This window comes from Artibeus jamaicensis, unplaced genomic scaffold (assembly GCF_021234435.1).
Source record: "Artibeus jamaicensis isolate MK-2021 breed Jamaican fruit bat unplaced genomic scaffold, CSHL_Jam_final contig_240, whole genome shotgun sequence".
NCBI lineage: Eukaryota > Metazoa > Chordata > Mammalia > Chiroptera > Phyllostomidae > Artibeus > Artibeus jamaicensis.
Window position 1 is genome coordinate 4,634,743 of NW_026521506.1, and position 26,756 is coordinate 4,661,498.

The 26,756-nt window shown below is 38.3% G+C and overlaps 1 protein-coding gene across 1 annotated transcript in view; it reads right to left on the bottom strand.

The window, feature by feature from the left end:
* Nucleotides 1–26,756, bottom strand: part of TENM1 (teneurin transmembrane protein 1) — a 407,415-nt gene that overhangs the window by 89,906 nt on the left and 290,753 nt on the right. The window contains exon 17 of the mRNA XM_053662339.1: nt 15,576–15,808. Coding sequence (XP_053518314.1) covers nt 15,576–15,808 — 233 coding nt within the window. The remainder of the gene's footprint in view (nt 1–15,575; nt 15,809–26,756) is intronic.

Sequence of the window (26,756 nt, forward strand, 5' to 3'; positions counted from 1 at the left end):
AGAAGGAGAAGGGGGGAGAAGGTACAGAAAATAAGTAGCATAGACAGTAGGTAGAAAATAGATAGGGGGGAGGGTAAGAATAGTAGGGGAAATATAGAATCTAAAGAACTTGAGACACATGTTCATGAACTAAAGTGGGGGAATGGTGGGGGAGGGGAATGAAGAGGGGAATAGAACAACTGTAATGGCATAATCAATAAAATAAAAAATATATTAAAAATAACTTTTTAAAATTTAATTGTCGAGTATAAATTTGCAAGTTGCCTTCCTAACCCTACTTGTGACTTATTTATTTTATTTCAAATAGTAGGCTACTCATAAAGTAACATTATACAGTGCCATGTATCTACCATCCAATTTTAATAGATATTAATATTTGCTTCACATATCACTTTACAAAATGTTATAGATATAGACAAAGCTTCTTGTCTTTATCTGTATTGCTTTTTTCCTTCCCTCCCACAGGTAACCATTATTCTTCTTTTATACAGTTTCTACATATGTGTGTATATCCACAAATAGTATATAGCACTTTTTTGTAATTCAAAAATTTATGTAGGAAATGAATGGTGGGAATGGCTGCACAACAGTATGAATGTACTTAATTACCTAAATTGTACACTAAAAATAGTTTAACTGGTAAATTTATGTTTTGTATATTTTACCACAATAAAAAATGCTAATGGTATCACACCATTTATATTCTTTTGCAATTTTCTCTTTTATTCATATAACCTTAAGCTTTGTGACTATTAATGTTTTTATACGTAGACCATGTTAATTCATTTTTACTGTTGTATAATATTTCATCTGATTAACCCCTGTTGACAGAGTATTAGGTTGGCTTTTTTTTTAACTGTAGTGTCATTCTAGCTCATGTCTTGTCATGCATATTTGCACTTGTGACTTTCTATACATTTTTCTGTACCAAGCTCTCACCAATACCTCTCTCTAGGTATTTTGAATATATGGTTGAAACAGAGTGAAATCAGGGCTGTGTACATGCATACAATTAATGAAGTTTTACAGAAGAGAATTTGAATATACTGCAGTCAAAAATTTTTCAAGACAAAATGTCTGTCACTAGCCTTGAAAACAATCCAATTAATAACAGTAATTAGTTTAAAAATTTATTTATCCTCATTCTCATCATCATACTTTATTCAGTACTTAATCTGTGTGAGAGGTGACTCAGCCCATATTGTGTCATTTTAACCTATATAACTTCATAAGGAAGGCTGAAGCATGATTTGCATTTTATAGATGAGAAAGCAGTGGCTTGAAGATATTAATAATAAATTTGAGCTCAGTTTTATCTGCTCAATTCCAATGTCTCTAGGTTTAATTACTCTAAACACTACCAAAGTTTTCCAAATTTCATGAGGTCCAAATGGGAAAGACACAGTATGATTTAAGGGTCATTGAAAGGCCTGCCCATCTGTCTTGAAAATACCTTTACTACAGGAGGGTTTTCCTAGAAGGACACAAACCTTAGAGACCTTAAGATATATATTGCTAAACCTGATCACATAAAGTTAGAAAAGTTCTATGTGTTTAAAAAAAGAGAAATGACAAAGTTAGAAAATATTTGCCATACATATGGGAGATAAATAAATGCTTTTCTTAATTTATAACACAGGAAGATCAACAGTTCAGTAGAAAAACTTGCAGAGGATATGAGTATGAGTTTACTGACAAAGAAATAAAAATGGGCATAACAGATATAAAATGACACTGAACTTAATTTATAATTAAAGAAATTCAAGTTAAAGCTACAAGCTACCATTTTCCACTGATCAGATGGGCATGTGTTAAAAGATGTAATGATACTCAGAGTAGTAAAATTGGTACTCTTATACACTGTTGGTGTGAATATGTTCAAGCCTTTGGGAGGAAAATTTGGTAATATGAACTATAGCTAAAAATTAACCCTATCTATAGTCTAATAAAAGTGCTCCAAAATATATCAAGTAGGTTGTTCAATGTAGGATCATAGTGACAAAAGATTTTTTGAAAACAGCCATCAGGAAGCAAATGGCAGAACTTCTGGTCAAGATGGTGGTACAGACAGACATGGCTCACTTCTTCTCACAACCACATCAAAATTCCAAGTAAAATATAGAACAACCATCACTCAGAACTGTCAGAACTTGAGTTGAATAGAAGTCTGACAACTATGGAATTACAGAAACTACCTTCATCCAGATTGGTAAGAGGGGTACAACATGGAGTGGGATGGTCCCACACCCACATATTGTGGCTAAAAATTTGGGAGGCATATCTTGGGACTGAGGAGTCTCAGCTCCATACCAGCCCCCACTCCCAACCCAGGGTTCTAGTGACTGGAAGGTAAGTCCCTACAGCTTCTGGTTGCAAAACCCAGTAGGGATTGAGTCAGTGGAAGAAACTGCTGGAGCTCCAAGCGGTTTCTCTTAAAGAACCCACACACAGACTCACCTACTCAGACTCACTCCCTCTGAGCTCTAGCACCAGGGTAGCAGCTTGAAAGGACCCAGTGGCATACAGGGAGAAACTGAACTGTCTGGCATCAAGGAAAGCAGAGGCCATTGTTTCTTTTCTAAACCCTTCCCCGACAAAGTCATCGAGCTGGCAAGCTGGTGCCATATCTGATACTCTTACCAACCTGGCTAACACTGTTTGCCCCACCTTGGAGATCCCCAGAGACTTCATCCAACACAACTTATGAGCCCACCCAAGCTGCTTTTCCACATGAATGGTTTCCCACAGGGAAACAACAGTAGAGTGGATGAAGCTAAGAACCATATCAATGATTTGGAACACAAGGGAGCAGAAAAAAAAACCCCAACCAATCATAACAACAAGAAGAAAACAGAATCCAAAATAATGAGGATAGTATAAGCAGCCTCTGGGAAAACTTCAAGAGATCCAACATTCACATCATAGGGGTATCAGAAGAAGAAGAGAAAGAGCAAAAAATTGGGAATCTATTTGAAAAAATAATGAATGGAAACTTCCCTAATGTGGTAAAGAAAATAGAGACACAAGTCCAGGAAGCACAGAGCGTTCCAAACAAGATGGATGCAAAGAGGCCCACTCCAAGACACATCATTGAAATGCCAAAGGTTAAAGATAAAAAGAAAATCTTAAAAGCAGCAAGGGAAGAGCAGAGAGTTACCTACAAAGCAGTTCCCATCAGACTGTCAGCTGATTTCTCAAAAGAAACTTTGCAGGCTAGAAGAGACTGGCAAGAAATATTCAAAGTCATGAAAAGCAGGGTCCTACAGTCAAGATTGCTCTACCCAGAAAAGCCATCATTTAGAATTGAAGGGCAGATAAAGTGCTTCCTAGACAAGGTAAAGTTAAAGGAGTTCATTATCACCAAGCCTGTATTATATAAAATGTTAAAGAGACTTATTTAATAAAAAGAAGAAGGTCAATACTATGAACAACAAAATGGCAAAAAATACAAATCTATTAAAAATTGAATCTAAAAAATAAACTAAGCAAACAAGAAAAACAGAGACAGAATCATAGATACAGGGAGTGTTTTGATAGTTGCTAGATGGGAGGGGGGTGTGGGAGAGAATGGGTGAAGAGGTGAGGAGATTAAGAAGTACAAATTGGGCCCTGGCTGGTGTAGCTCAGTGGATTGAGCAAGGGCTGCAAACCACTGGGTTTGATTCCCGGTCAGGGTACATGGCTAGGTTTCAGGCCAGGTCCCTAGGGGGGGCCATGTGAGAGGCAACCGCACATTGATATTTCTCTCTCTCTTTTTCTCCCTCCCTTCTCCTCTCTAAAAATAAAGAAATAAAATCTTTTTTTAAAAAAATACTTTATTTATTTATCTTTAGAGGGAAGGGAAGGAGAGAGAGAGAGAAACATCAATGTATGGTTGCCTTTTGTGCGTCCCCTGCTGGGAACTGGCCTGCAGGGAACTGGTCTGCAACCCAGGCATGTGCCCTGACTGGGAATCGAACCTAGATTGTCTGGTTCGCAGGCCCGCGCTCAATCCACTGAGCTACACCAGCCAGGGTGAAATAAAATCTTTTTTTAAAAAGAAGTACAAATTGGTAGTTACACAGTAGCCATGAGGTTGTAAAGTACAGTGTAGGAAATGGAGTAGCCTAAGATCTTATATGCATGACCTATGTACGTGAAAAATGGTGGGGGGTTTGTCTGAGGGAGGGGGGTCTGCTGGGCAGGGGGACAACAGGAGCAAATCAAGATGACTGTAGTAACAACCAATAAAATATAATTTAAAAAAGAGACAAATGGCTTAATAAATTATGGTATATCCATATGTTATAATATACAGTTTCTTCAAAAGAAAGAGGTAGATATGTACATGCTTTTATGGAAGTATCTTCAGAATATATCATCAAATGAAAGAAGCATGGTGAAGAGTAATTCATATACTCTGATTCTTTTTATGTAAGGGACAAATATATACAAAGGAATAGCAAGAAACAGTTTACCTTTAAAGAGAGAGACTGGAGTGTGTCTGTGGTGAAGAAGCCTGGAATTTTCTTTTTGCACCTTTCTATGGGGTTCAAGCTTTCAAACTAGAGACAAATATAATTTTTTATTATTTTATTATGTTATTAATTTTATATTTCAAGAGCACTGGGGCTTATGTAGATGGTGAGATTATTGGCTGTTTTAATTTGTATTCTTCATACTTCTCTTTCTCAAAAAACAATAAATGCAATGAAAGTATCTTGTACTACTGGCCTGCCAGGATGTGTTCATGGTCTTGCATGGATGTTATTTTTTGATTTATGGTACTGCCCCTTCAACAGGTCTCCAGTAACACGCTCAGATGAGCGAAACCCATTGTCACCCATCTGTAGTATGAAATCCCTTCTGGAGAGCTGTCATTTATGAAAGCAAAGACACCTGAGTCCTCAAAGATTGGCTGTAGGACAGGAAAGAGTGTATGTGTACTTAAAAAAGCCATATTTTGTCTTTTGTTGAATTGTAAACATAATAAATGCTCAGAAAATTAAAGAGAAGAAAATAAAACCATTCGAAATTCCTTATGTTAAAAAGATTCCTTATGTTACAATTATCATTGCTAACATAGAAGTTTAGATAAACTTCCTCTCAGCTTTTTCCCTTTGTGTCCACACCACCCCTGCAAACTTACAGATGTAGAAGCATACAGTGCATACAGTTTTGTATCTTGAACTTTCCACTGAATATTATTTTGTTAATATTTTCCTTATACCTGCAGAACTGTGGGGGAGGTAGGAGTGGTATGTCATGGATATAGACAATATGGAGAGTGCATTTTTGGTGCAAATATTAAAGGCAATAATAAAACTGATGAATAGCAGGTCTATGTTTACTATTGCCAATCCCTGGAAATTCTGAACAATATCAGTGATAAAATATTCCTCTCACTGTCCCATTGCTGCTTAGATAGATTTAGAGCATCTGCTTGACTTAAAGAAAAACAAACCTAGCAGCTTTGTTATGTGTTTAAGGCAAAGGTGGCAAACACAAGGCCCCCAGGCTGAATTCGGCCCTCCACTTTGTTTTATCCAGCCTGGCACCTTGTTTCGACCTGGCAGCAGCGCTGAACTCTCACTTAACTGTTAAGGAGTAGTTACATTTATACAGTCGTAACATTACATTTTGCCCTTTGAAGTCAATCATGAAGCTGATGTGGCCCCTGGTAAAAATGAGTTTGACATCCATGGTTTTAAGGTAAGTTAAGTCATGAGTTGCCTTTGAAATGCTGATTTATATGCCCTGTGTTGTGCTATCTATAATCCGTGGTCTGAAGTGGCCCGGAAATGCAATCAACTGATGGATTATAAAATAAAAATGGGCTCCCTGGCTCCATTTCCACCTGTGGTTTAGCCTGTGATGATGTTAAAATCATGGATTCCCAAAGAGATCTGAGTTTGTTGAATATTGTGTGCATTTTACACTCTGTATTTGCTAATTTAGCCAGTATTGCTGGAAGATCAATGAAGGTAAAACCATCTTCTGATGACTCCTCTGATGTGGAGTGAATATTCTGAATTATCTGGGAAGCCAGAACACTGTAGATTTTAGATTCCTTCAAGAACCAGCAAAGCATGCTGGACTCACCAGGAAACGATTTTCTCATTACTTAGAGTTTTACAGTCAGCTCCATGCGTTTGATAAACTTGAAATTACTGAGACAACTTGAACTGATGGTGGAGCAATATGGGGCAATGATCAAAGGTTTAGCTCTAATACAGTTTCATGTTTTAGAACCTTAAAAACAAACATTTTGCATTGAAAGAAATTTCCTAATTAACTTCTGAAGAATTTGTACATTAAAACATCTTACCCTGCTGGAGAAGACTGATAAAGCAAATGCACTACCTTCTGCTGAACAGAAACTGTATTTAGAAGGAACTTGCTATTCTCATAAAACTTTTAATAGGAAGAAGTGAATCAAATTCCTTAATTACCATTTTATGGTTGGTAAAAGGGCAAATTACATGCTATCCATTTCTAAACTTCTAAATGTCTCTGGTGCTTTTAATTAAAGCTGCCATCTAGAAACTACCAAAGCAATTTTATGCAATTAGTTATTTATAGGTTACCATAATACACCACTCAAAATATGACTTCAATAATCTTCCATTTGTTAGTGTGCGATCTCTGTCATTTTGGTTTGGTGGGGAGGGGGTCCTTCTTATTATCAGCTGAAGTGCTTCTTAAGTGGACAAGCAAGAAAGAAGTGACACTGCCCTGGCTGGTGTGGCTCAGTGGATTGAGTGTCAGCCTGTAAACCAAAGGGTCACCAGTTCAATTCCCGGTCAGGGCACATGCCTGGATTGTAGGCCAGGTCCCTGGTAAGGGGTGCTCCAGAGGCAACCATACATTGCTGTTTCTCTACCTCTCTTTCTGCTCCCACTCTTTCCCCTCTCTAAAAATAAATAAATAAGATCTTAAAAAGAAAGAAAGAAGTAACACCAAAGAGCTGTAATAAGGAAGCAAAGCTATTTTGAGTGGTGATCTTAAATAAAAAGAGTAAGAATCATAATTCCATACTGTCTGTCCTGATATGTAGGGGTATAAGATTGATTTAGACAATACTGCAGAGGAGCATATCACTGTTATTTCCCCATCTCTCCCCACTTTGCTACCATTCTGTCAGATACCTAGCACCCCATGTCCCCATATGATCTGGGGTAGCTCCCACCTTGGCTTGTCCCCTCAGGTGATCTCATGTATCCAAACACATCCAACCTGTGTTCCATGCCCCCAAATCTCCCATCAAGTGTCTGAATGAGGAATTAATGTGTTGCTTGCTCAGGCAATATCCTGCACTAAACACTGAAGTTCACATCTGAAGAAAACCCTTACTTAGAGAACGAATGTAATAGTGAAATGGAAGTTTGATCAGGAAATTAATTTTGTTAGGTGGGCCTTGGACAGAGGACTCCTTAAAACAAACATACAAGAAACCAGCACTAGAATTACTGCATCTTAAGGTTGGCAGGGATCAATTAGTCAAGTCACATTTAACACTCAAGTCCTACCCTGCCTTGACTCTTGCTTGTTTTGTGGCACTGTTCCTCCTTAGAAATAATCGAGTCTCAGATTGACTCACAATGACATGGAACTTGCCTCCTTTCAAAGTAACTTACTCCATGCTTGGACCACTACTATAAGCAGGATTATTATTAGCAACAAAACAGCAAGCCCAATTATAATGGCAGGCAACATTTACTGTATACATACTGCATGCTGGGTACTGCAATAGGCACTTTCTATGCATTACTGAGCATTCTGCTGTGTAGGCACCATTACTAGCATGCTAACTTCACAGATGTGGAGGCTGATGTTCAGGGAAGTTAGGTAAGTGACTTACCCAAGGTCACACATTTATTGAGTGGTAGATCTGGGATTTGCATACAGTTCTGTTTGACTCCAAAATCTGGGACCTTATCTCTCATGGCATTTGGCTTCTAAAATAATATGTCTGTGTTTGCAAGAATCTTATGCATACATGAATATTAAAATAAATGAAGAAGAAAATGTCATTTAATAATGCATTTGTAGCTTTATAAAACTTGAATGAACTTAATGCTGGTTTTTCCTGTATTAACCATGGATGTTACCTAGAGCAATTAGCCAAGGCTAGATATAAGTGCTTTTCCTTTTGTTGTCTTCCCCACCAACAGTTTATGGCTTTAGGACTGTGACAGAAAAGACAGAAAGGTTCTCAATTTCCAGTTGCTCACATAATATAAGGTCAAAATCTTTTGACCATCATAAGCAGATGAATTATACCAATTGTGAATAGCACATTAAGCTCTCGCTCTGGTGTAGCCAGTGTAAACTGAGCGACCAGTAATATAGTTTAGGAAAAACAATCTCCAGAAGTGAAAACAGCATGGGATCACTGAGCAATAAAGAACAAATATTTTGCCTGAATCGCAAGGCTTTCTGAAACATATTTCTTTCAAGCTGCCTCTGATTCTAAGACAAATATGTGGGAGGAAACTTTTCACGGGAAATGCCTTGAAGTTGAGCTGGGAATTTGCTGATGGGTGGTAGAATGTTCTTAACCAGAAATCCTACCTCATTAATCAGCTCTCCCAAACCTTTCCCCTATATCTCAAAACCTCACCTTACTTGCTCATGTTTAGCGGAATAAACCCACCACCTCCTTGAAAACACTGAGGCTAACAGAATGATGTACCATTCTAGTTCCCTCTATCTACAAACTTATCCTCATCCTTACATCTATATATTACCTTAAGATGGGATCTTCAATCTCCCCTCCCACTGAAAACCTATTCCCTTCTAGTTTCCTCCAGATCTTGTTTCATCATTTATTCTGTCTTCTGTATCTTTCCATTGCTCCATCTGTCCTACAGAGAAACCTCCCCTGAGTGCCTTGTTCTCTCACTACTTAACACTCAATTGTTTATATCCAAGCTTCTCATTAGAGTGACTTTCAGTAGTACTGTTTATTTTCTCGCCTCTCATTGGCTTATCAAGTGACTGAAATCTGGCTTCCACCTCTACAACCATCCAAAACCACCAATGGCAGACTCACCAATGAGCTCCTCATTGCCTAGTTCAATGGCTACAAATCTATTACATTTGAAACTGTTTTTGCACGGTTTCTTTGAAACAAACTATTACTTGGCTTCATAAGATGCCAAACTGTTCACTTTTTTTCTGCAGATTTATTTTCTCTTTCATGAGATTCCCTCCTATTTCCTAAACTGCAACTTTCAGCACCCCCTATGATTCTATGTCCCAACCTTACTCCAGTGCATTTTTCTATCCTGCCACAAAAACAATCAATCAAAAATGTACGCACAGCATGATCGTGTCGTTCTGCTGCTTCAAATTCTTTGTCTATAAGATAAAACACAAACTTCCTATTCCTGCTCCTTCTATTATTTTCAAATATTTTTACTTGAACAATACTGATTTATTTGTAGTCTCCAAAATGCACTATTCATTTTACTCATGCTGTAGCTTGCCTGGAATTTTCTTGAGGGCTGGCCCTAGCATCACTCCAAATGGTTATGTCACCATCGGGAAAACTATGCTGCTTCCCACTGCATAGGGGAACCGAAAGGATATTCTTGCACCTGTTTGCATGCTGCACACTCTCCTTCATAGAAACCAGTGACATTAGCAAGATATTACTGATCAGAGTCTCAGTATCTTTCCAATAACCTCAAATGTAGCCTTTTGGAATAGCATGTAGATGCCAGGGGAGTCAGCAGAGCCTCAGGATACACCTTAGATAGATCTGGGTAGAGACAAAACAGATGGTTTTGGCCTCGACTCTATCATACCCAGATTTCTTTATTGCTAATAAAGGTAAAGTAACTCCTATATGATTAGGATTATGAATACCCTAAAAACACTTTTGGAAGCTGTCAAGATTTAAAGATCATTTTCCTCCTAGGGAACAGCTCATGGGCTGTTTACACTCGTCTGGATATTGCTTAAGACCTGCTGAGTTCTGAGGTCAGTTTGCTTAAAGATGCACATGAAAATAGAGATATAATCCTTGGTGAGGGCCAAGGGAACCAAATTAAGTCACTGATTAATTTCATCCTGTCCAGTCACTCCTTCACCCTATGTATCTACTTAAAAAAATAAACGTATTCAGCTTGTCACAAATTTTATTTTATATCCCCACCTAGTACCATTTCACATTCTGCTTAAATGCTTGGTCATCTATTACATGACTCATTAGTTTGAGTTCTCTGTAGAATTAAAGAAAGTTGCAGTAAAAATAATAAATGGAACCTAAGTTCCAACTACATCATCCATGCATGTTTTAAAAGCATCTTTCAAAGTCCATTCAAACTCATATACAATGCTAGGGATTAGCACACCAGCAAGCTCTTTTACTGAACTTTCTTCCTTGCCCCATTACATTGAAGTATTGATGAGTTAAATGCCAAATGTTTCCTTTTATTGGACTCAAATCAAAGTGTATAAAACTGGATCAGATAAAGATTTCTTCCCAGAGAAGTGCCCAAGGGCTATCTTATATGAAATTCTATTCAGAGCCACTTCCATTGTTCCTTTAAACAAAATTTGTAGTTACAGGTTGTAGTCAAGAAATTTGATAAAGCTAAGGTTCCCTTCCTCCATCCCTTAAGAAAATTTTGTTGAAGTTCCTAATTGCAGAATCTTACAAAAAGATGTGACAAGCTTTCCTGGAGATTTATTTGAATAATTACATTTACAGACTATGTAAATGCTATGTAGTGCACTACCGGTACACTAGCAGGTCAGAAAAATCAGAGGAAGAATTTTAATAAGCAAAAGAAACTAGGCTAAAAATCATTACCTTGCAAATACAAACATTTTGTTTCCAAAGCATCCCCCCCCAATATTTCCCACCCCCCTGGAGAAGTCAACAGAGATCATGGGTTTTAACTGAAGGGCAGGCAATGTGGTATAGTGGAGGCCTAGCACGCCCTCCTAACTTTTTGTTTTTTTGGATCATGGGCTTTGGAGTTAGGCAGACTTCATTTGAATGCCAGCATTATCTGTCAATTGTGTGACCCTGGGTAAGTTTCTTAACCTGTCTGAGTCTCTGTTTCCTCATCTATACAATGGAGATAAATCTATTAATCTTGTGTGTTGTTGTGGAGATTAGAGACACTGAGTGTAAAATATCTAGCCCAGCTATGGCACAGAGTAGACAGTGAATTATAGCTGTGATTATTTTTAATACATTAAAGCTGGGAGGGAGACCATCCCAAGTCTTTCAGTTAACAGCTGAGGAATCTCAGGACCAGTGTTTGAATGACTAGCCCAATGTTACAAAATGAGGCAAAGGCAATTAAGTCTATTTTAGTGTTCAGGGAAATAAAAGTTCAGTGAGGTACAGTGACTTACACAGGGTCACTAAAAGGAACACTGGCATTGCATGGACTGAACAAGAATGTCTAGGCTCCCTAACCTAGTATTCATCAAATTTGCTGTCATTTCTCTAAATAAATAAATAAAAATAAATGAGTAAGTAAATAAATAAATAAAATACAAAATACAAAATCCCATGGCTTCTGACCTTTTCACCTGTGCCGACTGGTTTTTAATCCCTCTTGATAATTTCCTCCAACTTTAGGGCAAATGATCTCAAAAGCAAATTTTACTTTATCCTATTTTTAGAACAGATTCAGAAAATAAATGAGCTGTCTTGCAGATTAACATTTATTTGACTTACCTTGCCTAATTAAGGACATGTTGGAGAACCTGCCTGTAATTGCAATATGTTGCTTGTTAAAGTCTTAGGGCAAGCTCTCTTTCCTAAGCTCAAACTGCTACTCCCTAGAAGTGCATTTCCATTTTCTACCAATCTACAGAGTTTCAGTTTTTCTTTATTAGCTTCTACATGGCATGCACGCGTGTGGGGGGGGAGAGAGAGAGAGAGAGAGAGAGAGACAGAGAGAGAGAATGAAAACTTCCCTTAAAGAAATCCCTTATACATTTGCTGTTTTCTAAGGGGGAAGGAAGAAGGAACTGATGTACATGGTAGTTCTTAAGCAAAACAAACAAACAAACAAACAAATAAATTGGGCTTTCTTGAGAAGTAAAGAACCTGCAGGAGAACCTCAAAGACATAATTAGCAATTAGCAAGACTGCCCTCTCAGTTTGCACCCTGTGTTTTAATGACTTCTTTCATGCTTTTTCCTTCTTCTGTGCAAGTCTATGAAATTGCCCTGCAGCATTCCATATAATGAGACTCACTTCTGATTTATTGACAAGGGTAAGTGCTGTCTATATTCAGCATAGAGATAGGTGTCCTGGACGGGCACCTAAGTGTTCTGACCAGCATATTCAAGAGCGACTGATGTCTGGACATTCGTTCTGCTGAGTGATTGTGAAGATGACTAACAGGACCTTAAAGAGCTGTTAACATGGTTGAAGGAGATGTGGTGGATACTTAGGGTGAGCCACACATTCTCTTCCTTTCAACATCTTCATTCACACACTGGATCAGAGCAGACATTGCCAATATCAGCTCAGTATATTATGTGAAAACTGTCTTAGATGGATTAGACATCCAGCTGTCTGAAGCCTGGGACAAATGTTCGTAGGGCCCCTGACTGCTTTGAGGTTAATAAACATTATTGCAAAGGCCACTCCTGGATGGAAAGATGAGCAAATCAACCCAAAGGAAAATACACTACTAGCCATGACAGGAAAAACTTAGTCTACTATTAACTTTAATAGATACAGAAATTTTGGCACTCTCATTACTGATGCTTCAAGAGTTTATGTAAGTTCTCTTCATCAGGACTCTATTACTATGCCTTTCTAGGAAAAAAAAAAAGCTGCAATGAACCAACTATTGGCTTTATTTGGAAAAGCTGACATATTCATCCTGTATGTGGCAGGCTGAATGTGGTAGGTAAGATGAGTGGTTTTCATACTAGTGGCAATTCAGGAGGATGTCAATTTCAGAGATAATGTATGCTTGATTCCTTCCTATTTCTTATGCAGAAAACCTTAAAATACCCCCAAGAGTTTTAAAGCTGTGTAAAGGTGGGACCTAGGCTAATGTATTTCCCTGAAAGATGAGCCGGTCGCAAGTTGCTCCTGAGTTCTGCATTCGCTCTTCAAATATTTATTGTGGACTGACTATATGTAAGAAATGAGAGCTAGCACAAGAGTAAAAAAAAACATTTCAAAACACATTAACATAATATGTGTGGAATTTATGTTCCCTTAGGGAAAAAGAAAGTTTATATTCTTTAAGCACCAATGAAATTCCTGTTAGGAATACTTGATGCAGGTAAAAGTTAACTAACTGATCAATTACACAACACACACATGTGTAGTGGATGCCACACTGTGCAAGATACTGCTGGGGAGGTGGGCAAGATTCAAAAGAAATATTAGATGTAGTTTCTCATCCCAGACAACTTACTTCAGTAATAAAAAACCTCCCATTCATGAAAGGACTGGAAAGTAAAAGAAGGCAAAATATAATCATGTGCTAATTGGGTAGTATAGACTCTATTAAAGAAATTCTGATTTAATAGGCTGGGATTCACCAGAGGGGCTTTATGAAAGGCACAGACATAACTTGAATATGGCCTTGAAGAAAGGGAAAGCTGTAATCTTTGGTTGTGGTTGGAATTTCGTCCCCATATGGCAAATGGCAAATGGCAAATGGCTGAAGAGTAACTACTAGTTTTTCCATGTACTACTAAGTTTTTCCTGTCACGGCTAGTAATGCCTCTCTTAATGTTTGAAATAATAAGTGATCATCTAACAAATTAAACACATTGATCTCACTATATCTTTTTGGCATGGAAAGATGTTCACAATAAATGTATTTAAGTAAGTGTGAAAAGCAGATTTTAGAATAGCACCTTATAATATGATTCCATTAACAGAGAATAAAATATATGATATGCATAGAAAAATGCCTAGATAGATATATACTAAAATGTTAAGACTGGTTTTCTATATGGGGTAGGGTTATGGGTAACTTTAGTTAAATATTTTCATATTCTCTCTTAATTTTTGTACAACAAGTGTGTTCTATTTCTGTAATAGTTTAAAAAGACCACATTGACTTATTTTTTAGGTTACAAAATGGAAATAAAATAATTTATTGTATGTAGAATTAATTAACACATGTGAACAAGAATTCCAAAAGTCTGTAACCAGTTTTCCAAATCAGTTCTTTTACCAAGGAACTGATTGGTTTGGGTTCAACAAATCCTACTTTGACTTCTTAAAACCCAGTAAAATAAATGCTTCATAAGACCTACTAAAATAAAAGCACACACACACACACACACACACACACCATCTTGGAAAAGGGATAAAGAAGAATGATTAAATAATTAAGGAGATAGGGTGGATGATATATGATGATAGACTTAAAAGGTGACTACCCTTTAGCTTATGTCATAAGAAGGGACTGTGATCCAAGTCTATAAAGTCATGAAGCTCATTGGGAGAACACAGGTTTATTCACAAATCCCAGGCAATAGAACCGAGCATTACCCCTTAAAGATTGACAAGTCAATTTAGGACAAAGAAAAAGAGAGGCAAAAGTCTCACAGAAGGCAAAAAGAATTGGACTTTGTTATCCTATGGGTGATATAAATTGAAAATATAACTAGCTTCAATAATGATTTAGATAAATTAATGGAGAAAAGCTTCATTAAAGATTGGCTGTGAAGCAAAAGTAATAAATGTCTGGAGTCTCTGAGATATTCAACATAGCCAACACATTTAAATGGTAACCGTGGTAGAAGAAACCTACATTTTTTATCTCCACCCGAGGACATACTCAATGATTTTAGATAGAGGGGAAGAGAGGGAGATGCGTGGTAGAGAGAGAGACAGAGAGAGACAGACAGACATTGATGTGAGAGAATAACATCAACTATAGCTGCCTCTTGTACATGCCTGGACCAGGGACCATATCTACAACCCAGGCATGTGCCCTGACCATAAATGAACTAGTGACCTTTTAGTTTGCTGGATGATGATGCAGCCAACTGAGCCTCACTGGCCAGGGCTAGAAGCCTGCATTCTTGAGGCTCTCTTCCAGTCAGTTAACCCTTTAGTTGTTGCACCGTTGGGAGTCTCCAGGAAGTAATCTCTGGGGAGAGGTTGGGATGTCAGGGAGGCACTCACAGGGCTCTGGACAATAATTAATTATCAACCAGAAAAGTATCATTTTAATAATGGTTATGACTATACTAATGCATATTGGCTAAACATTGGTCCTGACTGTGCCTGTCTCCCATGATGGACTGCAGAGATGATGTCTGTCAGGGGCATGTTAAGACTGAGTACACCTGGCTGATGTGGCTCAGTGGAATGAGTGCCAGCCTGTGAACTAAAGGGTCATTGGTTTGATTCCCAGTCAGGGCACATGCTCGGGTTGCAGGCCAGGTCCCCAGTAGGAGGAGCGTTTGAGAGGCAACCACACATTAATGGTTTTCTCTCTCTCTCTCCCCCTCCCTTCCTGTCTGCCTAAAAATAAATAAATAAAATCTTTTTAAAAAGATTGACCACAGCATGGCAACAGTCTCAAGATTTTGAGCATTCAAATGAAATCTTTAGATGACCAAAAGATTTTTTTTACCTCGAGGGCTGTTCAGTGAAGCTTCCGATGCTCTCCCACCATCTCCGCAGTGACTCTGATCAAAGGGAAGGCACTGATCACCTGTTCCTGCCACCACTTCAAAATTCCTGGACAGATCTTTTGTTTCCACAAGAGATTTCAACTTGTAGACTTTTCGAGTATTGGTGTCTGACAGATAAAGTGATTCAGACATAGGGTCCATAGCCAGATAGTATTTGTGAGCTGGACTTGTGCTAAGGAAGAGAAAATTAAAGTTATTCAAAGCAATTGTTTCAGTATGTGCCCCTGGGGTCTGCCTTTAGTTAGAAACAGAAAATTCTCTTAACAGATGAAAGAGTTCAAGTACCTCTTTTTTATGTACTGAAGAGATGAATACTTCTTTGTTTTTCTGAGAATAAAAAAAAATTCACTGTGTACTGCTAACCCATAAAGATGCTGCTATTTCAATACCATCCATTTGTGGGTAGAGGAAGAAACAGGAGAGAGTAAGTCCCAGGAGGTCATTTTTCTGATACATACCTTTCATACCCAGTTCTCCAAATACTACTAGATGACTGCCTGGAAGTCTCACAGTCACCTCAAAGTCAACAAATACCAAACATTAAGTGATTCTCTTTTCCTGCCTTCCCCATCCCTCATAAACCTACCTCTCTGCCGGGCTTCCTGGCTCACTTGCAGACACTATCATCCTTCCAGGCTCCTATTGTAAACTGAAAGGTGAGTACCAAGGTAGAGGACTGCTGCTTAGGGAGGGGTGTGCTGGAGATATATTGCCAAACTTTCTTTAAGCTTCTTCTTCTTGTTGTTTTAGTCGACTGCCACACTTCTCTAGTCCATTTTTCTTCTTTCAGGACATGATAGAACTTGCTATATTTGACCTTTTCTTTAAAAGTTATAATCACAATCAGCCATACCTCCTAAAGGTGACACTAGAGTTACCTTGATTGGATTTTGGTATTCCTGAAACTCATCAACTACATATTCACATGGGGTCTCTTGTGATATTTTTATCTACATACATGGTTGAGCTCATTCACTAATTTTGATTCTTCCTAATTTCATTTTTTTGATAGCTGCAGTAACCTTGGTTTAGGGGATATTTTGCTTGAACCTAAGGCTCATGTACTGTTGACATTACCCAAGCCCCAAACTTGCAAATTTAAGCCTTACTTCCTCTTTTTCTCTCCACATGCAACTGTGCCTCTAAATGAGCTCGCACAACCATTCTCTTCTTTGATTCCTCCAGCCATTCCAGCAGTTCTAACTCTCATCATCTTTGGCCTGGAATATTTTTTATAGTCCTGTCTATAGGAGCTGTTTTTCAACTCTAAAACCCATTTTTCCCCATACTGCCTCCGGAGTTATTCTGATCATTTGGCTTCTATCTTTACAAACTCTAAAAACATTTTAACATTCCTTGGTGTGGCACACAAGTCTTTCTGCAGTTAATGAACTCTCACATGCCTTTTAAAGCTTTACTCAGGCATTCTTTCCCAAAGGAAGCCTTCCGTAAATCTCCAGTGAGGGTTATTTGTACTACACTCACCTCTATTCTGGGGATAACATATTGTATTTTCTTGTATTTGTATTTGTATCCCCCCATAAACCGTGAGAGCTTGAAGAGCAAGCTTGATTGTTGTTCCTTTGTTTGATCTCTAAAGTGGTCACTAACCAGAACTCTGCCTCACACCCAGTTGTCAAACCAGAAATCATTTACCCCTCCTTTCCATCATTCCCCATATCCAGTAAAACCATGTTTTTTTTAAATTAAAGTTTATCTTCTAAACTTTTCTCTAATCTGCCCACTTCTCTTTTAACTTCACTGTCATTAGTTTAAGGCCCCATCACCTGTCACTTGAACTCCTTCCTTAGTACCATTTCTGGATTGTGTATTTGTTCAGTAATTAATTAAAAATGTGGTTACTGAGTGCAAACAGTGCACCTAGGAACTGTGGTGTGGTTTGAAGACCTGCAATACACAATACAGCCCATTTCTTCATGAAACTAACAGTCTAGTCAGAAGTCAGGTCAGTAAACAGGCTGTGATGACTATAAATCCAAAGTTACATGAGAAGTGGGGAGGGAGATAAATGAGCAGAGAGGAGGGACACATGACCTAGCAGTACCTATCACATTGTATTAGCATTATTTTAAGAAAATTAACTGAAGTCCATATTTTATTCATATTTCCTTAGTTTTTATCTAACATCCTTTATCTGTTCCAGGATTCCATCTGTGATGCCAAATTATATTTAGTCATCATGCCTGTGATAGCTTCTCAGACTTTCCTTATTTCTGATGACCTTAACAGTTCTAAGGAGTATTGCTTGGGTATTTTGTAGGATGCCCTCTGCTCAAATGTGTCTGATTTTTTCCCTTATAGTTAGACAGAGGTTATATGTTTTGGGGAAGAAATCCACAGGAGTAAAGTGCCATTTCCATCAAATCAAATCAAGGGTACATAATGTCAACTTATCACCATTGATGTTGACCTTGATTGCTTAGCTGAGGTAGTGTTTGTCAGGTCTCTCCACTGTAAAATTACTCTTTCTCTCCCATACTTCACATTGTACTTTTTGGAAGCAAGCCATTCAGGGAGGGTAATACCTAATAAAAGAGGACTTAAACTCCACCTCCTTGAGGGTGGAGTATCTACATAAATGATCTAAAATTCATCTACATGACAGCTATATCTCTTCCCCTCCATTTCTTTATGAATTAAGCCATTTATAGCAGTATGGACTCATAGTTATTTGTTTTGTACTTTGCAATAAAGTCCAATGCTACTTTATTTTGTTGCTCAAATTGTTCCAGCTTTAGCCCTGGGGAGCAGAATTTCTATTGGCTTGTGTGCCCCTTTGACATGTGGTTTTCTTTCTTTTTTCCCACTTCCTTACTTTCTGGAACTACATGATGCTCCAGGCTCATCTTATATAATCCCTGCCCCAGTACTAGAATGAGTCATTTCTCTAAGGACCCTTGGTTCCTTTTATTGGAAAATGGTATTAGAAACCGAGATCTGAGTGCTGGGCATTAAGCACTATTACTTTCACATATTTCTTCAGCTACACTGTGAGCCCTTTGCCGCCAGGAACCATATTCATGTCTATATCCTCAGTGCCAACAGTGTCTGACAGAGCCAATGTCCATAAGTGCTGAACTAAACTAAACTGAAGGACATGCAACGAAGACATGGGAGAGTTCAGGCTTTGGGTATCCAGCCAAGCAAAATGGAGGGGAGAGGTCATCAGAATAATTAGGATATCCTTAAGGACTGGCATGTTACTGATTCTATTTGTAATTGTATTTGCCCTCTAAGCACATTTATGTATGTTAATGATACTAAAGGCTGTCAAATACTGATTTGAGAGCAAGCTTTTAGTTTTAATTGGAAAAAATCAGATCCAATTGGAATACTTGATTTTGTTTTTCTACTTACCTTCATCACATAAGAGAATCTGGTAGGTTCCAGGGACACCGTCAACCCTGGAACCACCATGACAGCTGCTGTAAGTAAACTGTAAAAGGGCCCCAGTGGACTCCAGAACTGATTTGGCAGACATACCAAAAAAAGGATCTCTGTCGCAAAGACTGTTTAAATGGGTGTTTGAGTAAAAGTTTTTACACATGTAGTTAATTTTTGCCTTCTGAATAAAATTTCTCCAGTGCCCTTATATCTTTCTAGAATAAAGAAAAAAGGGGTCACAACCCTTCCTTGAAACTTCAATACCTTGGTAGTGGTATTGTATTTTCATCTTGTATTTTATGGAAGTTTATAAACTTCCATATTTATGGAAGTTTCATCTAAGCCAGATTAATCAGTTTGTTTAGGAAAAGTCCATGGATTGTTTTTCCAAGAGAAATATTATTCGTACAAAGCCACTTTAGGATGTATTATACTCATTTATTATTGACTATCCCCAATGTGCCTGCGAGGGAAGTTAGAATTACCATTCTCCTCAAATCTCAGCTGGGGAAACCCAGACACATAGAGGGCTTGCCCAGGGTCACTAACAAGCCTGTGCCTGGACTAAGATTAGATTCGATTATATGTGACTGGGAGTATACAATACCTTCAGAATATTCTTGTTCTGAAGGTGACAAGGAAAAAAATCAGTGCTTTTGCTTTCTTCTACCTGAGCAGCACATCCTATTTTTGCACAGTGAGGCTGTTCTTAAACTTTGTACACGGGCCTTTAGAAAATGGAATAGCCATTTTCAAATTCAAATCTGATTAATGTTATTTTGTTGACAGCCAACACTCAGGATGGTCTCCTACACTGATATGTAATTTCTTGCCATTTCATGCCATTTCCCAAGTGTACTTCAGCTCCTTTGAAAATGGTTTCTTTCTACTTTCTGAAAACATGCCGTACCTGAGAAAAAACAAAACAAAACACTGGACGAAATCCCAATCTGTTCCAATCCCTCGTGTCTAGATGTGTATTACAATTTGGGATATGTGAAGATTTCTTTTATAACTTCATTGTGAGAATTGCTGTCACCTTCTGGTAAGTTTCACATTCAGGCAACACCCTTCGATTTAGCAAAATCACTTCATTCATGCTAGTTAAAAATCACATAGATTGTAAAATGGGCAATTAATGCTTATAATTAATAGTGTGCTACACTTTACCAGTAAGAGACTTGACAACCAACTTAATTTGCTTAAGAAATTAGTTATGCCAAAATAATAAGGCTGAGCTTGTGCACTGGCATTTAGGAAGTGGCATCTTCCCCAACAAAATCCAAATTAAAAATCCTATCAGTGCCATTGTGATGACAATTGGCATTCGGAAATGAACAAATTCAATTTTCTCCTTGGTAATTTCAGGTAATTTAGAACAGTTTTTGACAAGTGTAATGTGTAAACAAACTGAATATAAATACTCATGATGAATTTCAGAGCTTTGTGCTATTGTTGGTAAATGGTCAGTTTAAAGCTTTCCGATTATTTCTTTGTGGTGAGAAGAACTAGAAACCATGAGGTCACATAAAAAGAAAAAAGGAAACATCTTATTCTGGAAGGTCACTGTGGTCTCTTCACACCCTCATCAACTATATTTCTGGATCTAGGAAGACTGCTGTACTGCCTCTCTCTACCTGCAACTGGAAATCATGGAAGCTATTTGAACTTACAGTCTCACTTGTGATATCACCCAAGGAAAACATAAAGAGCCTTAAGGCTTTGCTTTCTCATAAAGTACTGAACCTCCAGCTTTCACTTATTTTGTTTTCTTTTTGGTGTATTTGCTCTTCTGGCAAATTCCCACTTAGTGGAGTTCTCTTCTTTTGGAAGAAAGACACTTACCCGAGTCATAACTTCCAAGTTCACTTTCACATCATTCCTGTAACTTTATTTAAGAAGTAAAATTCCCCTGTTAGCACATTGTTAGGAAATGGTCTCTTAGGCAAGAAGGGACATTAGGCAGCTGCCCATGTGATTTGCTTACCTATGTCTGGTATCTCTGTTTCTAGGGTGCACAAGGTATCCATGAGTAGCAAGTAAAAGCAAATAGAGAGGCATCAGTATCTTTCAACAAGCCAAATCTCACCATGCACACCTATTCCTAACTCAGATTGTGGCTGTCACAGAGTCTCCATAGGGATCATTTAGTCAGATGTGCACGCCAAAGTGGACCCAGTCCCTCCTGGTATCTCCTCTTAAGATCATATCAAGGTGACTGAACATCCTGTTTGGTGGATGGGAAAAACCTAAGGCAGTTTTTTCAAAAAGTCCTCTCTGGACCGTTTTTATCAAGAATCAGTTGGGTTCTTCTCAGACATGCAGTGTCCTGGGGCTCTCCCCAGTCATAGTGAATCAGAATCTCAAGGTGGGAGTGGAACTTGGGAATCTGATTTTTAACAAACTCAGCTGTGATTCTGACACAGAATAAGGGTTAACAACTACTAGGCTAGGGTTTGGGGAAATAGCCCCTGCAAAAGGTCTGACCACTCTAGACTCTGTTTTGAAAGCCACCTTATCAAAATGTAAAATGATCATTTTATTATCGAGTCTTGGGTGCCAACAAGCATGCCAAACCTAACCCTAAACACTTATGTAATATCAGAGATCAGAAAAGGACATCCTTGTACCCATTTAGTACATTACTCAGCAATATTTTAAAAGAACTTAAAAAAATTAAAAATATACAGGTTTTCTCTTAAACCATGACTGAATGTCCCTGGCATCAAATAGCTTCAATAAAAAATCATGTACATCAACTACTAGGACCTTGTATCTTCCAGCTGTCACCCTCCAAGGGGGCAACTGGAGTGGGAGACATGGAACTGCCAGGTCAAAAGAAGCAGAACATGTCGGGGACGTGATCTGCAAGTCATTTGGCACAGGGTACTGTCTGCAGTATGTCACTCTGGGATCTGGTGTAAGGCTTCTCACAGAGGGAGTGTGGTCTTTGACAAGCCTGACTTTGGGTCAGATCTGCCCAGAATTGAAAGGCTGTAATCATCTGTAAAATACAGTCATTTTAATTTTAAAGTCCTTTTACACTTGGCCCTTTGTGTCATTTTGAAAAACATGAAGATAACAAATCTTTTTATCTAAACTAGAAAATGTTTTTATTCTTTAGAACGTCAGGAAAGAAGAAAAGACACAGAAATTATTTCATTCAAAGTTATCTGCTAATACTGATTCAATACTCTTTAAATTAAGAGAGTATTCCTGGAATTTCACTTGTTGGGCCACAGGTCACTGACTCCTTCCTTCCTTCCTTTTAAAAAAATTTCTTGACTTCTTTTTTAGAGCATGAGAGAAAGGGAAAGAGACAGAGAGAAACATCAGTTTGTTGGTCCACTTATTTATGCATTCATTGATTGATTCTTGTTATGTGCCCTGACCAGGGACCCAACCCACAACCTTGCCATATCAGGAAGATGCTACAACCAACTGAGCTAGCCAGCCAGGGCCACTGACTTTTCTGTTTCTCCCACCTGCCTTAAAAGGGTAAATATCCTGTGGGTTGACAGAAAAGGTCAAAAGGGAGCTCTGACAAGAGACCTGCTTCAGGCATTTGAACCTTTTTGAGTTTCTTTGCCTCTAGATACTTGCTTGTTTTTGTTGCTTCTAAAGTATAGGGTGAGTGTGCTGGAGCCTGGCTTTAATCACCATTACAAGGTTGATTCTTCCTGAAGGAAGTTGACTTGTGAAAGTACTAGAACAACCTCATTAAAAGATTTTTTCATCCATAACAGATCCTCATGTACAGAACTATTTCTGTTTCTACACCGGACTTTGAAATTCTTAGGTGATGGCAAGGAGTGGGGAGAGGGATGGTTTGCCTTTCCTGCAGCTGCTTCTGATCCTGCCAATAATGTCACTCTGAATTTGGAAAGATGTCCCATATTATGCAGAGCAGCTTCTCTCATTAACATCTCAGAGGGAGGAAGTGAAAATGATGGAATTTATTTCCAGTGTGTGACCTTGTTCTGTCTCAGAATTACTTTTCGTTAAGGATTTAGGATTGAGCCACCACCAAAAGTTGGTCTGCTGTCTAGCTAACAACCTGCATGCTGAGGTGCCACTGTGTGAGCTCTTCACAAGGCCCCTGGCCCATCAGTGGCATTGCCAGCTGGCAACTGACTGACTTGAAGCTTGCCATGAGTTAGGAGGAGAAAGGAGTGAACTGCAAATCTTTTTAGCACAAGGAGTTCTCCTGATGGTAGGACCTTGAAGTTGGTCCTTGATTTTGTTCATGATGTACATGATTAAAGGAGCCATATATTCTTTTTCGATTTAAAAAATCTGATTGAGCCCTGACTGGTGTGGCTCACTGGATTGGGCATCATTTCACAAACTGAAAGGTCACATATTCGATCCCCAGTCAGGGCACATGTCTGGGTTGTAGGCCAGGTCCCCAGTTGGGTGAGTGTGAGAGGGAATGAATCAATGTTTCTCTTGCACGTCGATGGGTCTCTCCCTCTCTTTCTCACTCCCTTCCCCTTTCTGTTTAAAAATAAATAAAATCCTTAAAAAACTTCATTGAGATATAATTCACATACCATAAAATTTGCCCTTTTAAAAAGTACAATTTGATAATTTCCACTGCATTCATAGAGTTGTACAACCATCGCCATTATCCCATTCCAGAATATTTTAATCATCTCCTGAAGAAACCCTGCATCCATTAGCAGTCACTCCACATTCCCCACTTTCCTCAGCCCCAGGCAACCACTAATCTGCTTCCTGTCTCTATGGATTTACTTAATCTGGACATTTCACATAAATGGAATCAGAGACTAGCTATCCTTTTCCTGTTGTGTGTGGCCGCTTTCACTTAGCACAATGTTCAACCTATTTTTCTTATATTTTTGTGACAAGGGTGGAGAGAAACTACGTCAACCTTGAAGTTGCTGTCTAGTGACCTGGCATCATGAGAGTTTTCCTGCCTGCTCTGTGGTGCTGCAACACTGTACTCATTCTTCATGCTGTTCTCAGCTTCTCTCTTTAATACTTAGCCAGAAATATTTATGTCAAAAAAACAGACTTTACTCCCTGCTCATCTTTCCATGGAATTCTTCCTCTGAAGGCCAAGTTCCCACACCTGCCATTTACTGACTTGCTTCCAACTAGGTCAGCAATGCTTACCTGAGATTATCCTCCCCTATGCTCCAGCTCTGTCCCTTGCTTTTATCACAATTTACCCAGCTTATGTTTTAGGGCCCTGCTTTCAGCTAGCAGTTCCTTTGAAAATCAAACTGACAAAAACATCCATTGCCAGGGACTAATGATGATTTTAGCTAGATGGGTCATTCTAACAGATGCTTTTGTGGTGGGGACTTCTAGAGGTGCAACGCCCCAACTCAAAGGAACACATTTCTTAGAGTAGAAACTTGGGGCACTATGCAAGGGCAGTGAAGATGTTTTTGGGTGAGGCGAGGGGAACCTTTGAATGCCACTGCTGGGATATGAGATCATCCTGGGGAGATAACCACCTAGTTCATCCACATGTAGTATTTTTCTATGTGTAGTCCCACTGCTGCTGACAAGAGGATGGTTCTTGGTCATTTCTCAGATGATAGCAGAGCTCTCAAAACTCGGGTTCCATTTGTTCCTTCAGCAGAGCACTCTACAAGTTGTACTGCCCTTTGGCATGTTAACTGTCCCTCAGCTGCTAACTGTCCCTATGTGGGTGTTATTTCAGTTCTACTAAATGTCCAGCCAATGACAGGAGTTAAGTCCTAAGAACAATGGAGTAACATATTAGCCAGTCACTGTAAAGGAAACAGTAAAATGTCATGAGAAATTTTCATGTTACACTGACACTCATTGAATCCGAATTACACAAGGCACCAAGAAGCATTTGCAAGGCTCTTATTTTCTTCTTTCTTTCGTTTTAAAGGGAAGGACACAATAAATATCTGGAGATTCACAGCATCTTGACCAATAACAGCATGGGGTTTTTTATTAAGAATAAATTGTTTCTAGTCACACTTAATAGGTTTCCTAATAGATTTGTGAAATTAGAAGATGATAGGGGAGCAAGATGGGTATTCACATTTGAATTCTTGCAGAGCATTTAACATGTGTCTCTTATTTTTACTTACATCATTATCCCTGTTAGTTTTAGAAAACCAAAAAGTGGCCCTTAGATCATAATCAAAGGAAAAAGAAATAAAATCATAATTTATGACAAATAGTTGAAGGACTTTGGGATATTTAGGCTGAAGAAGAGAAAGCTCAGGAACCTATAATATCTGTCCTCACACTTGTGAAAGTTTATCAGATCAAGGGGCCAGTGGCTTCTGGGGTGCTTCAGATGGTGACATTTGCCACTACTGAGGGTATGCTCCATGAAGGCAGATTTTGGTTCAGTATAAGAAACCATTTTCTGATAGAGCCCTCCAAAGATGCAATGTGCTGTTTGGAGGGGCATTTAAGATTCCTGTTACTGAAAGAGATCAAACAAAGTATTGATGACCAAATGACAGGGGTGTGGTAGGCACTATGTTGCACTAGATATATCTATGGACTCTTCTAACACTAAGCTCACGAATCTGTGATGCCCCTTTTGTGTTTTAGAAATGTGTGTGTCTCTGTGTGTATAAAACTTTAACATGAGAAACAAATCTCTAGAGATACCTAGACATAAACTAGACATAACTCTATCTTTATGAAATCTTCAGAGAATGTATTTTTGACACTCCTTTATGTTTAATTGCATGATATTATACTCCTTTTTTATTATCTTACCCCAATTTCCCTCTGGAAGGAAGCACTAAGATGTGTACATGTGGATGAAATCTGCAGTGAACAGGCAAAAGGTACTATATACTTAAGTAACAAGAAATAATATTGTTGCTCCTGCTATATTGCTAATGATGATGCCATAACTGAGTTTTCCTTATCCTCTCTATTCAGCCAGTGCAGGACCAGTTAGATGAAATAAATGATTGGCAGCCAATGAAAATGAAATTTTTTTTGTGGTTAGGTGAAACTCAATTGGGGACAGGTTAGATCAGTATAGCTGAGTTAGAAAACAAACTACAGTCTTCCAATCTTTGAAATGCCAAGGAGCACTGGGAATTGTTCAATGTGGCCCATTAGGGGACAAAGGATGGAAGAGAAGAAAATCCAGAAGGACACCCAGTAGGAGCAAGCTTTATGTTCTTTCAAAATTTCATCAAACTTTGAGTTGAGAACTATACATCTACAGATCTTAAAACAAGTGAAACTGTATAAAACATGTGAGAGGATGTTCAAATATTAACTTGTAGTCAATTTTATAGACAGGGAAGTACAGAGCAGCATGGTTAAATTATATAATGAATAATCTGACAGAGAGTGAAGATACAGACCATTCTCTATGCCTTTATGTAATGACCTACTGACAACATTGCTCTTGTATTCACAGTTTTAAATACAACAAATAACATAATGACTATATTGGTCCCAAGGGAACAGATAATTCAACCAAGTAAAATGAATTATATGCATGTGGGGGCAATTAAATTAACTGATTTTTTAACAAAAAAACCTTGGTATAAAATAAAGTTATGTTCATTGAGTAGAACTCAATGAACATTATGGTTCTTAAGATAGCAAAGTCTTATTCTATCAACTTATTTATGTCTAGGAAGTTTAAATCTGGAAAAGTTATTAAGCAAATGCCTAAATTCACCGATTATATGCTAAAGATGTAATGTACAGAGTATAGATTACTG